General features: G+C 45.0%; 1 protein-coding gene across 1 annotated transcript in view; it reads right to left on the bottom strand.

The window, feature by feature from the left end:
- Nucleotides 1–1,100: 1,100 nt before the first annotated feature.
- The window catches only part of LOC8053807 (growth/differentiation factor 8), a 213,972-nt gene continuing 199,345 nt past the window's right edge, over nucleotides 1,101–15,727 (bottom strand). The window contains exon 4 of the mRNA XM_029973456.3: nucleotides 1,101–7,774. Within this exon, the coding sequence (XP_029829316.1) occupies nucleotides 7,391–7,774 (384 nt within the window). The 3' untranslated portion in view covers nucleotides 1,101–7,390. The remainder of the gene's footprint in view (nucleotides 7,775–15,727) is intronic.

Raw genomic sequence — 15,727 nt, 5'->3', positions numbered from 1 at the left:
CTAGAAACGTTCCGGAACACTTGAACGGGGCGTGGTTTTCCTCTAAAACAATGCACTCTATCATACTGCCTCCTTGCAGCAGTGCAATGAATGTGACTTTAAACTGTAATCCCACCCAACTCGCCGGAGTTTGCATTGTCAGAGTCTCATCTGTTCCCTGCACTCAAACGACATCTGAAAGGACACAATTTCTACAGTGACAGTCCCGTTATGGACAATGTATGTTAATGGCGTCAGGACAAAGACAAATCCTTTTTTTTTTCCAGAGCTTAGTAGCTCTAAAACACCGCTGAAAAAAAAAAAAAAGGGGGGGGGGTATTACACTTAGGGGGATTACGCGGAGAAGTCCTAAAGCGGCGTTTGGCTGGGAACTCTTCTTGAGAGGAAGGCTCACTATATTTCTTAGGCATCCCTTGTATAGACACGGAGGACCGCTGCTCGCTCCGACGCTACGACTGCTGAGTCGGGGGCCGTGCATCAAAATCTACTCCATCTCACTCCATATGAAGGGTCTTGCAACTTGGTATTCAAAAGCCGACTCGCGTCAAGCGAACCTTATCTGTGTTATCACGTAATATGTTCACCCGTGACGAGTCTGTGAGAAGTAAGCTTTTCCTCCCTATCAGTAGTATTGTGCAGTTTGCGCGTTATGGCCCGGAGAGAACTGTGGATGTGGATCTACACCAGGCAGTGCGTGACTTCACGTTACAATGTTCTGGCTCTGAATTAGCCAGGAGAAAAACGCAAGAAAAGCTTGTCGGGATCACCTAGAACAGTCAAGGCCTGCGAACATTCTCCCCTTCCTTCACGGAACGTCGTCAGTCACGGTCGGATGGCCCAAACTTGGCAATTGGACCCGAGCCCGATGCCAAGCGTCCTTCGAGGTGCTCATTGGACACGAGGTCCCGCCGAGCACTGACGTAGCACTCGTATCCAATCAGCGTCTTCGCTCGATCTTACTGTGATGACGTCAGAATTCTAGTGCACATGGTTCGATCATTCTAGGTGTTGTTGGCGTGCCTCACTGTCACCACGAATAGGAGACATCACACGGCCACGTGTACGGACCGGTTGAGGCAGCAATGAGGCCGAGAACGCTCTTGCGAGATGACCGATAGCTTTATTGAGAATATCACAGAACATTTGCCAGCGACTGGTCTCTTAGTTTTGTCAGGATTATCTTCAAGGAGGGTGGGATGAATAGGGCTGCCGTCTAAACCAACCCAATAAAACAAATGGCATCACAGGTCACCAAGTGAAATATGCGATAAAACAATACAAAAAGCAGACTCTGTAAAAGCATATTTCTGCCATTGGTGTAACATTTACACACCGGATTTGTTTTCCTCACCAAACTTCCACTCGGTGTCCCGAAATAAAGAAATAAAATGTCGATGAGCACAGCACTATACACGGCACGAAAACAAACGGCGCGATGCCATGGATGAGAATCTTGGTCCGAAAGTTAAATTACAGTCCCGCGTCTAGGTGCGCACACGGACTGGAACGAGAACATTTGGAAGCTTGGCGCTCCGCAACTAAAAATGCAGAAAAAAAAAAAAAAAACACGATGAAGACAAATGCACAAACATAAAACACTGGAACAAGTACATGGCACCGCATATTTTGCAAAAAGGTGGTTTTCTGGACGACAAAGATAAAAAGATAATGATAAGAAAAAAAAAAAAAACAGAAAAGAAGAAATACACTGCCCAACTGTGCTGGGCACACTCACAAAACGACGGCTGAGATCAGTTGCTCAGACTGGGGAAAAACATAACGAGATTGACCCCATCTTTAAGTATGCGTATTGCCAACACGTTCAGCGTCAAATGCCTAGTTAGACCAGTACGCCTGGACGAGTCGAAGAAAAAAAAAGTCGATAAAAATGTCATGGCACAAAATATACCTTCAATGCGTGGGAGCCATAAGCCATCTTCTCAAAATGGAACCCTCGCTTTTGTCACATCTCTCTCTATCTCTATTTCTCTTTTGTCGCTCCCATAAATTCTCAAAAGCCTAATCAAACTATGTGTTTACGTGCTAAAGTAGATTAGGAGCAGAGGAAGAAATAGCTAATGTTCTTGCAAACCTCATCAAGGTCGGAAAAGAATTGACCTCAGCCGTGTCATAAGTGGAGTCACTCCACAGCTGACAACCAGCGACTTGTTCAAGATTGTCCGAGTCCCCGTATACGGAGAGCGAGTGCGTCATAAGGCGTCTTTTGCGCATCGGAACCAAAGATGGGAGAGGGGGGTGGCATTTAGAGCACCCCGCGGGCCTACTTTTTGAGGTCCAGCCTGGGCCTGCTGACTCTTACTCAGTCTTAACAGCGATTCACACACTTGTGTTCAATCCGACCGAGGGCGACTGCAACCGCTTGCGACGTTAATCTTTTACGGCTTGCTATGGTAACAGCTGCGTCGGCTCCAACGAAACCGGTTTTTACCCCGTTTTGTTGGAGCCAATGTAGCTGTTCCTATAGCAACCCGCACGTCGCAAGCCGTTGCAGTTCCACTCGGTTGGACTCGACGCAAGTGTGTGAATCGCCCCTTACCCGACCCGGACCCGGCCCAATGGGATGCAAACCTCACTAAGCCCGACCCGGACCTGGCCCCATTGGGATGCAAACCTCATTAGGCCCGGCCCGAACCCGACCCGGTGGGGTGCCTAACTGATCAGGACTGTCCCACGCCCGGCCCGGTGAGAAGCCAAGGCGTGCCTCATCCCTTAAATTCAAAGCTGCCCTTGGGGAAGTGTTGTTGCATTTGATTCGTCTAGCTTTATTGGCATGAAAGACGCTGTCAAGACGTTATGTGTCGGCATAAAAACGCGAATGTCAACATGGAGATCTTAACAGCAATCGTTAAAAAGACGAAGAAAAGTTTCGAAACATTATAGAGCATATACCAGTCATAGATTCTACGCAGTCCAGTGTAAACTGAAGTCACGATGGAGTAAACATTTTCAGTATTAACGTGTTTCCGGGTCAGAGCCAGGGCCCGAAACAATCCGTGCTACCCGGCCCTGTGCAGAACCCTAGGGGAGGCTAATCAAAGGACCGTCATTGCTTTAGGTCTGGGGAAACAGAAGCAGGTTGGTGCATTCTGCGGGTAAACGAACGCAGGAGGTGGACATGAAGCTGACGATCTTGTAGGCCGCATAACGCCCTTCGATGCGAGCAATTAAGCACACACACTTGTGAAAACCCTATGATTGCGACATGCCAACTCGCCGCACCTGCAGAAGGAAGCTTCTTTTCGGCTTCCTCGTTTAGTCGCTTGGAAAAGAAACTGGTGTTTTACCCGGTGGGAATGCAGCAATGATATTTTGAGCGACCAGCGTTCGGATGGTCGCGTCCCGTCACCTCTTTTCTGTCGGCCACGTGGCTGTTCCGGCTAACTACAGTGTAGAGCGTCTCTAGGATCCGAGCAGTGGTCAGTGTTGCATCCATGACGTCTAGGCAGCAATCTGCACATCTTAGTCTACCGATACTGCCTGCGCCTCCACTCGCGTTGTGTGTGCTATCGCACGCCCCATGGTCAGAATCATGCCGTGAACGTTAAACGACACGAGCCGTTTCCGGGAACGCGGCGACCACCATGCCATGAACAAGAAAGAGATGAGTTGCAAGACCCTGAGGAAACATACTAGATCCTGGCCCCTCGACTGTGCTACGTTAACCTCGACCGCATTCTAACGTGTTCGACGAGTGCAGTGCTGACAAAGGAACCTAGCTTTAGGTCTACCCACTAATCGCTCCAATCAGTGCTCGGCGTTCTGACATCTCCTCCTCTCCCTCAGTTTCTCTGCGCACAGCATGTTCCAGACTGTTCACTGTGCAGGAATTATCCAGTACCGACAATCGCCATAAAACATTGTAGATTGCATTATTATTATATATACATTTTTTAACATCGGTTTTGGGCTCAATGTCGAGCGTGATTTTAAGGTTTCCAAAGCCATGTCATTCAACAAATAGGTCCTCGGTTGCGATTTTCGGGAAGCAGACATTTTTTTTGTTTTGTTTGAATTTATAGCGTTTTGTACGAATTTAAGTTCTTGTTTTTTCACATGTGCCCCGGGAAGGGAAGAGAGAACCTGATATGTTTAATGCGATCTTTACAGATGAAATGTAAACAGTATCTTGCCGAAGTGACTAATTATTTTATGGTTAATTCAATTGTAGCCGAAATAGATACGAAGAATTTCGATCTGGGACGCAAGAAACAGCGCTGTCTTTTCTCCATCTTCTTGGAGTTAGATGCACGACCTGCCAAGGCATAAGCCATTAAAATGGAGCAACCCAAACGCCGGCAAGGATCGTTACTGCAGCAAGTGTTAAAAAGAATCATTTGATTGCTCTGGCAGCAAGCCTTGGGTGCGTACTTCCGATTACAAGGTTCTTGTTCTAGAACGACTGCCGTCTTCAAACCACAGTCAGTTTTCTTTGAATTTACTTTAAAACAAGTTGAAACACTCGAGAAAAGAAAACAATTTAGAGGTAAATTTTGGAGTATTTTTATCCCCTGAATTTTAATATCTCGTTCGTTTTTCCCGAAGATGCAACTAAACGCAAGCTTGCCAGGTATATTCCCCCGCACTGACACCAGTCGGGACGCCTCTTTTAGACCTTTATGAAAATAGCAGGAATGCGCGTGCATAGCTTTGATATGCGCTGGAGATGCGCGAGAGCAGAGATTCCGAAAATTCCTAATCAGCGGTATTTCGAAATTTAAAGGGTCGTTGTAACGATATTCATTTAGAAAGTTGTTAACTTTACAGGAGCTTACTGGCACTAGTGGGACTCAAGGATACTCGGACGCAACGCCGCTGGCCAAGAAACTTCTTTGTTGCGGTGTAATTTCAAGGCCAAAAGCAAGCGTTTTCTTTCAATCTCTCCTTCCGAAAACTTAGTGACGTAGCTGGGCAGTCGCAGTACCTCCCAGTGACGATATTTGTATGTGGTTCATAGGTATGACCCGAGCATTGCGTAGGCACTTAATTTAGGCTCGTGATAATTGAAAACTCGAGAAGCATTCGGGTAGTGGCCCGTGTCCAATCACTGCAATGACGACAATAGACGAACCATAACAACATCTAGAACTCAGCGCGTGTCCTGTGCTTTTTCAACCCAGCGCGTGGCTAGGATCAACATTGGCGGCATGTCAACCTTTCCATAAAAGCGTTTGAGGGCGCGTTTATTGCTCTGTTTGTGCACGCGGACTTTCTGGCTGGCCGCAATGGCGCGCGAGCGCTGGCTGGACTGTGATTTAGCGCGTGTGGACTGTGATTTTCGTAAACAGTGGAAACGCCTATAATCGGCTCCAGATCATGTGGCCGCTTGTTCTGGCCGCTATACTCCGTTTCACCTTACGTTGTACCGCAGACAAGGCTAGAAGCGCGAGCTCATAGCGTAGGGGGCTACTCTTAACGTACAAGAGCTTGTCCCGCCGAGATGGGCACCAGAGCAAGGAGCTCGCGCTTGTAGCCTTTCTTGCGGTACATCATAAGGTGAAACAGATTATAGTTGAGAGGGTGAACGCTGCTCGTTTTTCTTTGATTTTTTTTCTGCAACTTCGATGGCGTCTCGTGAAAAACGAACGGGTGTTTTACAGGTCATCAACGCCAGGCATCCCTTCTAAGCGGTATTTCCGCAAAGCACAAAAATCGGTGCATATCCCCTTTAAACTCTGCAGCGTTTGTGCACAAAATTGAAAAATAATCTGGATATTCATGATCCTGGAGGCTAAATGAAAACGATTTAAGTGTTTTTCCTCAAACACAGGGCAGTTTTAGTTTCCCTTTGATTCCTACTCGTTTCTGACTCGTAAATGATGTATTGATATCGCAAATGATGCAATTAATGTCTTGCCAAAAACTGGAGTGGTCGTACTTGGTGTAAATTTTATCGAATGCGTTATTTAGGTTTGTTTTAACTAACGGTATAATTAATCTTAACACGCGACTGCTAAGTGTTCTTGAAAGAAACAAAGTTTAAAGCGTGTTTTCCGATGGTTATATCGTTCTTTCTCCGAGGCGTTCAAAACAGTGCTTTTCCCTGCGTCTATTAGCCGGACGGTGAACAGGTTCTACGCTGTCTGCCGTTTATGGAGAAGCCAGTGCCGAAGTAGTCGAACAAGTGCAAAAATACGAAAGGATGTCGACATACGAGGCTTGCAGCGACGTCTTACCGGCGGCCCTTGAGGTGGCCTGACTGTGGAGCACCTACCTATTTTTTCTGAAACATACGTTACGCAACATCGAATTTGTGTTTCTCGGCCAGGACAAATTGGAATGACCACGAACATGATGCGACGACATCACGTGCAAGCAGTGTATAGGGGGCATTCACTGGTGACCGTAGCAACCATAGCTGAGCGCTTAGCTGCTTAGCGCGTGCTGAGGGTGAGCTTCCACGTTAACGCGCGTTCCACGCCATCAAGATTGCCAGTTTGCGGAGCCTATAAGCGTGAGCTCGTTCTCAGCATGCCCTTTGAATAATGGACTCAAATATGATGCCCAGTGAATACCCCCAGTTAGATCTGCGACGCAGGTACTACCGCATACCAGGGAGGCTGTTACAAACATCCAATTTGTCGCATTTTTTTAGGGGGGGGGGGGATTGGGGGGGAGGGTAACGCGATTATGCATATAACCGGAATAGCACCGTTTAAGTTTCACATCTGTTTTGGACTTCCTCTCGGTGGGCTTTGCCGGTCAGTCACGACCACAGAGTTTGCTCGACCGGGCACGTTGATGGAATACCTCTTTCGTATCCATCTGGACAGCGCGGGTGGACACCTGTTCCGACGAAGATAGAGACGCAACGTAGACCTACTTTGAACCATCCCCACGTCGAAGACCAGCGTCTCGATCCGGTCTGACGTCGTCATGATCACATGGCGGTTCCCCTAGACCGCGCGCGCACAAAGACAAAATTGATAGCTTCTACCTTTCTGTCCCACGGGCACACACACGCCCGGTCCGAATGGACCGTCACTGAGAGGCCCACTCTCCCTTCGGGTCCATCCCTCGCGAACCCCATTCACACACATAAAGCTCAATGCCAAGCGCGCGGTGCACACTCCCGCACGCATCAACAACGCCATCTGGAAAAAGAATCACAGTTCATCGGGCGTTGTCCAGGTACATGTTGACGCGAAGGACGAAGCGAAGGGCGCACCGTCCTCGGGGCCGATGACGCCCGCCCCGCCCAGCCTTCGGCAGCGCGGGAGCCTCGGCGCACCGGGCGTGCACGAACGTCTTCCATCCTTTGTACTAGACACAGCTCTCGAAGAGCAGTCTCGCCTGTGGCGGCGCCACAGGCAAGCGACGTGGGCGGTTGCGCGAGACCGGTCCGTCTCGGTCGTTGTGTCCCGCTCTCGGCTCAGTAGCAGCCGCATCGATCGACGATCATGCCCGGCAGCACGCCGTAGATGATGTTGTGGTTGTCGTCGAAGTAGAGCATCGAGATGGCCGAGATCTTGCGCGGGGCGCAGCAGGGACCTCCGGTGCCGGACAGGTTCACCTGCTGGATGAGGTGCGTGTGCGGGTACTTCTGCATGAACACGTAGGGGCACTCGCCGCTGCAGTAGTTGGCCTCGTAGCGCTTGGGCGCGATGATCCAGTCCCAGCCGAACTCCTCGAAGTCCACCGTCAGCGGGTAGCGGCAGCAGCGCTCCTCGCTCGAGTTCTCCTGGCAGTTGAGGCCGACCATGCGCCGCGCGCGGCTCCGCCCGCCGGACTCCACCATGACCACCAGAAAGGGCCGCTGCGGGAAAATGAAAGAGAACTTTCGACAGGCGTCCCAAATACACTATAGACCACTAAGCAATGTTGTATACGTTCCTCAAAAAAAAAAAAAAAAAGAAAAAAGAAAAAGGAAAGAAAGTTCGTTTCTCGTTCCTTCTGATTTTTGGAACGCGTTCCCGTTACAAGTTCCATATGTGAAAAAGGAACGTATAGTTACATATACGTTACATTTGTATTTTGCTGATTACCATATTTCTTTAAATCGAGCAAACTTTTTTTTAACTATCTCATTAAATGGCAACATACGAATTTGAATGCCGTGATGAAAGGGCACCAGGAGAAGAAAACAAGCAAAAGCAGGGTTTCATTTGTTGATATATTGGCCTCTTAAAAGCTCAGCTTTTTTAACCATATTCATGTTTGTGGTATAGGCGATTCAGACGAGCCAAATGTACTGTTACCCCTCATTGCACGTGCGCTTTACAACAGTTTTACACGTTTCAATCTAACAAAGTTGCTTGTTAGAATTTAACAACAGTTGCTTCTCGATGTTGCTGTCCACAAGACCAGCAAGTGAAGAAGAGGGTAGGGTTTTTGGAAGATCTTGAAAACCACAAGTCCTTTTCTTCGTGAAGGTTGGGCTCGTTGTTCTGTTTCAGGGGTGGCCAAGCTGCGGCTCCCGAGCCGCAAGCGGCTCTTCGCATGTTAAAGTGCGGCTCGCGGCTCCCTCCACTAACACGCCCCCCTCCCCCCCCCCCCCCTCCACACACACACACACACGCACGCACACACACCCGCCTCCCTCCAGGTCACACGAGCACTTCCCCAAAAAGAGAAATGGAACGCGTTTTAAATTGAGAAAGGTAGCGGTTTGATAGTCTTGTGCTACTGCTACCTTACATACAGTTGGACTGCTTTTGACTCGGATAGATTGAAAGTAATTCGAGTTTCGTTTATTGCTGTAGACAAAAGACCCCTCCCGCCTTTTTCTTCCTTTCCTCTTCCTTGCGGCTCTTGAAAGTTTTGTGGTTTTGTTTGCGGCTCTTAGGCCGGGTCAGCCTGGCCACCCGTGTTCTGTTTGAAGGTGGGGGACAAGGGGTGAAGGAATAAAGGTTAATTTTTGTGTACATTTTAAGTGACCAATGTTCGGGATACAAGGGTGCGTTCTATGTCCGGTAATGTGTTCTTTTGTTGTAACTGTAGGTCTCTTCGTGGAAGTTTGGTGATGGATGTAGTCGGCCTTAGATTTCTGGGTGTATAATGATTCGTGGAAGCAAAGAAAGTAGCGGAGTTTGAAACGTCCCTGTTTCTGTGTCTTTTCCTTCGTCCAAAAGTTCTGCTTTTTGTACCGGAATCTCGGGCATTGAAAAAGAAAAATTGATGTCCACTAGTTCTTCTGCACCCAGCTGTTACCAAGCGAGAACCACACAAAATAAACGCTAAGATAACTAACCAAAAAGTCAAAGAGATCCTGCTCTTCGTAAAGATATTGTTTATATATTTTTAAAATTTCCCCACTGGACAAGAAAAAAAAAAAAGGAACGCCCTTCCTTTTTACGTTATAGAAAAAATGTAACAAGTTCTACCGATGCAAAATGTAACGGCGGCGTTCCTTCATTCCTCCTAAAAGGAACGCGTTCCAGGAACGCCGTTGCTTGGAACGCCAATGCGTTCAACACTGCCACTAAAAAATAAACTTGACGCAAAAAAAAAAAAAAACACTGAAGGATACAAACATACATATCTGTGTGGGTCTGTCTTCCGTCTCTATGTTTTTTATTCAGGGTATTGAACCGAACCCCAACATGAACCAAGAACCAGATCAAAACTGTTATTTTGACTAAACCGGAACACACCGTAACCAAAATCGAACGTTTGATAATTTATATGAACCCCGAACCGGAACGTAACCATAATGTCATGTGCACCGGTTACCAGTTCAAAAGAAAACGGTTCGACGCAATGAATTCTAAGCCGTGTTTATTTCAGTGAGTCGCGGCACGAAGTCAATTTATTCGTTGCTAAGGTGGCGTCAGTGGTACAGTGTTGACTAAACAAACGGCAGCGAGAGCTCAATAACAACGACACAAATAAATAAACTTTACGTCTATGTGCAGTACGGCTTGGCGTCAGTGAGTCGGCATGGAGGAGTTCACCAGCTGACCGATCCAAAGGGCTAAAGAGCCATTATTTGTTTGATTGTTTTTGTTGCTGTTAACAATACGCTTAAAGCACACAAAAAGAATCGTAAAAAAAATATTGACGGCTGTCAGCGTGTCTTTGTTGGTGGCAGAAATTGAAGACATCACTGGAAAAGCAAGTCACGAGGAGCTCGACAAATGTCAAACGCTACTTAAAAAAAAAAAAAAAAAATTTGTGCTTTTTAGATTTAGAAGCAGGATTTTGATTTTTCTGTCCTCTGTTTGAATGTTCTTGTCAATTCAGTCATAGGATACGGGTAGTTTGTGAGTGGTGCAAGCTAGTGTCGGCTTTGCTTGCTGGTTGGCTGTTGAATTCATATTTGACTACTGCACTTTGGTAATGTTTCCAAGCGCTTAGCTGTATGACTTTGGATGTTATCGGCGGCTCTCACCGCAGGTTTTGGAGGACCGCGTGCTGGGGCATTAATCCGGACACCTGGAGAAAAAGTCGGCGAGGAATCGTATAACGATTGTTTTTATTTATTTGCCTCCAAACGTTCCCTTGCATCTCTATGAACTCCAGGGACTTGTGGGACAACTCCTTCAACCCTTTTTAATTCTAGGTGATTTTAATGCCCATCATCTCATGTGGGGCGATACTCGTTTCGATTCTCGAGGCAGAGTAATTGATCGGTTTTTACTATCATCTCAACTTTTTAATGGGGAATAACCTAAATTTTTTAGTTGAAGGCTCCAGCTCGGCATATAAGTTGTCGTTGATAAAAAAAAAAGTCCTGGGGAAAATTGTAAAAAAAGGAGTCAACTCCATGCGATTGCTTTCGGCGCAATGCGTTGGCATCAGAACAGATAACTGCAGCGTTATGACTTCTGAAACTTGAGTCCCAATTTAAGAGATTAAAAAAGAAGCCGTTAACGCCGTGCGGTGTCCCCGTTTCAGCCATGCTTTGAATTTGTCCCTTTCGTAGTCATCCTCTGTTTAAAACCTGCGAAATTTCATGGGAATAATTGCGGCAACCGCGTTTTGTTCACGTCGCCGTCAGAACAAAATGCAGTGCTCTGACGGGTCCTAAAAGGTGGCGGGGCTTTGCGAAACCCGATGGGTAGAGCAGCACAGTGCCGTGTTAGAATTCAGATCATCCTTGGCGGATATTCTTGCAGCACTGAAAACCATTGCAAACTGAAAGAACCAGATCTGCAGGTGAGGCAAGCACTTTGATTACTGCACTTAGATCTAGCAATTTCCTGGTTGTGTTGATCTCAATGATTGACATTTTCGCCCTCACACAACCATTGATCGGGCTTTCCCATAGAAAGAGACCCTGCATCGGCAAACTGCGGTTGAGCTCTTGCACGACTCTCAACTGGAGGCTAAAAAAGAGATCTGTGACACCAAGTTCAACCAAATGTTCACCGAAGTTAAAGCTACCGCAAGCGAAATAGCTGTGGAACTTTATCTTCCTGGACCGTAACCATATGGGTGATTTCATCTCAACTCAGGCACGAATTTTGGGTCAAATTTTGAATGTTGTAAAAAAAAATATATGTTTTTAGGCAAATCCTATAATAAAGAAAGACGCAAACGGCTAGTTCGTCGGATTTTTTGTTCTCAAGTTATAGACCGTTGAAGCGGTCAAGGTGGAAACTGACGTTTTTCCAGCTTATCGGGTGTGCCATATTTCACTCCATCCCTTTTCCCTACTTTTTACGCTACATCAATATAACTTTTTGGGAACACTCTAGACATATTATTTTAGAGCGCAGCTCTTAGGCGCCCGTTTCCGGCTTGAGCGGCGTCACCGTTGCCGTCGCCGTAACCGCGCGGTGCATTATGGGTAAATTTCCCCGCTAAATCTAGCGGAAAATTTTCCCCGCTAAATCTAGCGGAAAAATTTCCCCGCTAAATCTAGCGGAAAAATGCCCCCGCTAAATCTAGCGCAAATAATTCCCCCAGCGCAAATATTTCCCCGCTAAATCTAGCGGAAAAATCCCGCTAAATCTAGCGAAAAAATTTCCCCGCTAAAGCTAGCGGAAAAATTTTTCCGCTAAATCTAGCGGAAAAATTTCTCTGGGGGATTAAGCGTGACACCCCTGAGGTCACGTGACCCCCCCGAGAACACGTGACCCTCAGCACCCTTTCCTCCTCCTCCTCAAGAGTTGCGCTCTAATTCGGCGTTACAGAAAGTTGTAAACGACTTTCATTTTTTATGCTAATTAAGCGTCTAGGCCATAAGATCCTTACTGTTTTTTTTTGTTTTAATCGTCAAACCGCCTCTCTGCGGCGATATTTGCTATGTGACCCAATCAACAAAATTTTATGATCTTTACATCACCGTAAAGCTCCAATTAAGCTCTTTCTTTTGAGTATAATTTGAATATTTTGCGATAAATATACCGGGTGATTCAAGGAGACGGCAGGCTCTTTAAATCGACCGGAAAATTCGGTTTCTTAACCTACCGCGCTACGACTTTGTGCAGCGTTGCCCACAGATGGTGCATTTTTTTTTGTAAAATTTGCAAAGAGCGAACTTACTTGAGGAAAAAAGTAAAGAAGGAAAAAGGCTTAGCTCCTATGGAAACGCAGCGACGCCACCGGTCTTCAAACAACACGGCGCCGTTTCGCACGGGAGACAAGAGATGGCGCAACAAACGCCGCCAACGAACGAGCATACGGCGCCGAGAGCAGGCCTTTTTAGCAGACGCGATCTTTTCGACTCAAAAGCGGCGCGCGTTCCGCAAGCGGCGACAGTCGCAAAAAAAACAAGAAAAAAAAAAAGAAAAAAAAAACAGGCGCGGTAACAGCAAGGAACTGCAGTTCTTTGTCTGCTAAAGGGCTGGCTCTCGGCGTCGTCTGCTCGTTCATTGGCCGCAGTTGGCGTCGCGACCGCTTGCGCCATCTCTTGTCTCCCGTGCGAAACGGCGCCGTGTTGTTTGAAGACCGGTGGCGTCGCTGCGTTTTCATAGAAGCTAAGCCTCTTTCTTTCTTTACTTTTTCTTCAGGTAAGTTCAGGCGCGCTGCTGAGCAGAATTTTGGCCTATGTAAGGTTTTCTATTTATCGTTCGCAGTTATCTCAATATCTAACCATAAACATTAATTAAATTTGGAGTAGTGCACTTAAAAAAAAAAAAAAAAAACAACCTAGAAGTCCGTATTCACACGTGCGGGCACCAGCGCTTACTTCCTCCCAATTCAGGGGAATGCAGATCGTTAGAGAATTCCTCTGAGGCCTTTTGCTTTCGTCTTTGAGTTTGAAATACCGAACTTGATATGTAATTGTAATATTTTCTTATGTCAAACAAATATTTAGTGCATATACATATGTACGATTTAGTATCTGACGCTTAGAATGTAAGCTTTATTTTGTGCACATACGGACTGTTTCGTAAAATAACGACCATTTCGTAGCGTGTAAGGCTTCAAATGTTTTAGTCATGTGTTTAGGTTTCATTTCTATTTTCAGTGATTCATGCCGTGTTATTTAGACTTTTTCTTTTTGGCTTAAGTTTGTCCGGGAGTCTAGATGTTGCCTATCTTGTCCGTCAATACATAGGGCGAAGCTCACACACTTTGCAAATCACCCCAGTGCCAAGTAAATAAGTATTGTTAGTATAAATATTGTTGCTTCGCTGGCTTTTACGCTCAGATATTGAGGTACGTACTAATATTAACTAGAAAACCTTACATAGGTCGAAATTCTGCTCAGCTGATCGTCTATGCGAAGTCCCATTCAAAACGCTCATTGCACGGGATTCAAGGCGTAATAGCGGCCATACAAAAAGTATATTACAATTTCTGTTGGTAGTTCCTGACAGTCTCCTATATTACCTAACTGTGAATAAAAAACTGAAAGAAATAAAATGTGTTCTTTTTTAGAAAATCGACTTCAAACTTTCAAGTGTTTCTAAATATTCGTTTTTCTGGCCAATGTTCCGCGTTATATCTTTAGTTAATATATTCAAATTATACTCAAAAGAAAGAGCTTAATTGGAGCTTTACGGTGATGTAAACCTGTGCTGTGTGACCTAATCAAATATATTGATTTGGGCACACAGCACAGCTTGCTAAACTTCGTCAAATATTGTTGCCTAGAGGCGGTTTGACAATTAAAAAACAAACATTAAAGATATATTATTACCTAGAAGCTTCATTAGCATAACTCGCCGTTTGCATCTTCTTTTATTAAAGGAATTTACAGGTAGCTACTATATATTTTAGAAGAGTTAATTATAAGTTAGTCTATTTTTGTGAGTCACTTGCATTACTGGGCGACGACTGAATGAAAACCAAATTGTGAGCTTTTATTGCCGCCATACAAACAACATATTAAATATTTTCTGTTTATTTTACTTTATAAAGTACTGCGATAGGTAGCTAGAGAAAAACAATTAGCCAAATAAAAAGTAGGCTTTTTAGAAAATCGACCTTCAATTCTCAAAATGTTGGAAATAATCCTTGCTTTACGAGAAAATACTGCCCTTTTTCTTTTATACTCAACATCAAATTCTTTATCATTAAAAGGAATATACTCCAAGCTTTCTGAAAATACTAAACATATTAAGACACCCCACATAGGTCACACGGAAGAGCTGGTAAACGTTTACAAATTTCGTCCGAAAACGTCATATTGGCAAATTTTCTAAAATATATTTCATAAAAATAATCGCGTTAAAACTATTTATCAGAGAATAAGTGTGTTCTCAGGTATCTAATAAAAAATAAAAGACGCCAATATTGATTTAGTGTATCTTTGCGAGTAAGTTGATTTACTGACCAAGCAGTCAAACGAAATCAAACTTCAAGCTTTTATAGGTGCCATACAAACAAAATATTACATTTTATATTTATATTACATTATAAAGCACTGCAATAGCTAGCTAAAAAAAAAGCAGCGAAATAAAAAAAAAATTTTTTTAGAAAATCGACTTCCAATTTGCAAAAATTTTGAAATAGTCCTTTATTTATGAGAATACACTGCCCTTTCTCTTTTACACACATTAAATTTGTTATCAATAGAAAGAGTATACTCTCAGTTTTCTGGAAATACTAAATATGTTACGATATCTCGAACAGGTCACACGGAAGAGCTGGTCAAACTCTGAAAATATTGTCAAAAGGACACACTTTGGCAATATTTAAAACAAAAGTGAAGAAAAATAATCACAATACAATTATTGACCATAAATAATCGCGATTCTGGGAGTGGTAAAAAAAAGTTACATTGCACTATCAAAAAAAAAAAAGTTGAAAGAAGTGGAACATGAAACCTTCGACAGGCGAGAGCAAGGTCAGTTAGCGCCTCGGCTGCTTAAAATGTCCATAACTTGAGAACTGAAAATCGCCCGAGCTTGCGGTTTGCACTCCCTGTCACAGAAGGGTTTTTCCCAAAACATATATTTTTTTCGTCAAAATTAAAAATTCGACCATATAAGTCCGTGCCTGAGTTGAGATGAAACCACCCATATAGATTGCAGCCAGGACACAGAGGTGGAGGACCTTGAAACCTTCTACCAGCAGAGAGTTTTTATTCCGATTTTGGATTCAATCACAGAAGATCTCTCTTCGTGTTTTCCCGACGAAACCTTTTCGGTTTACGACTTGAACGTATGTGCACCCCGTACTCCCCTAACACACTTAATTGAAGGCAACGACGTACGAATAGAGAGACTGGCGGGTCGGTACCATCGCATCCTAGACCTAGAGTCAAATAGCCGAACTGTGATGGTGATAACTCTTACGACTCAGCTGCTCATGTGGAAGGCCAAACGGCTGCGACAAACTGGTGGCATTCCGGTTCCGCGCTCAGCCATTGAGT

This window comes from Ixodes scapularis, unplaced genomic scaffold (assembly GCF_016920785.2).
Source record: "Ixodes scapularis isolate PalLabHiFi unplaced genomic scaffold, ASM1692078v2 PGA_scaffold44__24_contigs__length_19508400, whole genome shotgun sequence".
Taxonomy (NCBI): domain Eukaryota; kingdom Metazoa; phylum Arthropoda; class Arachnida; order Ixodida; family Ixodidae; genus Ixodes; species Ixodes scapularis.
Note: the sequence above shows the minus strand (reverse complement) of the source record. Positions and strands in the feature narration are given on the sequence as shown.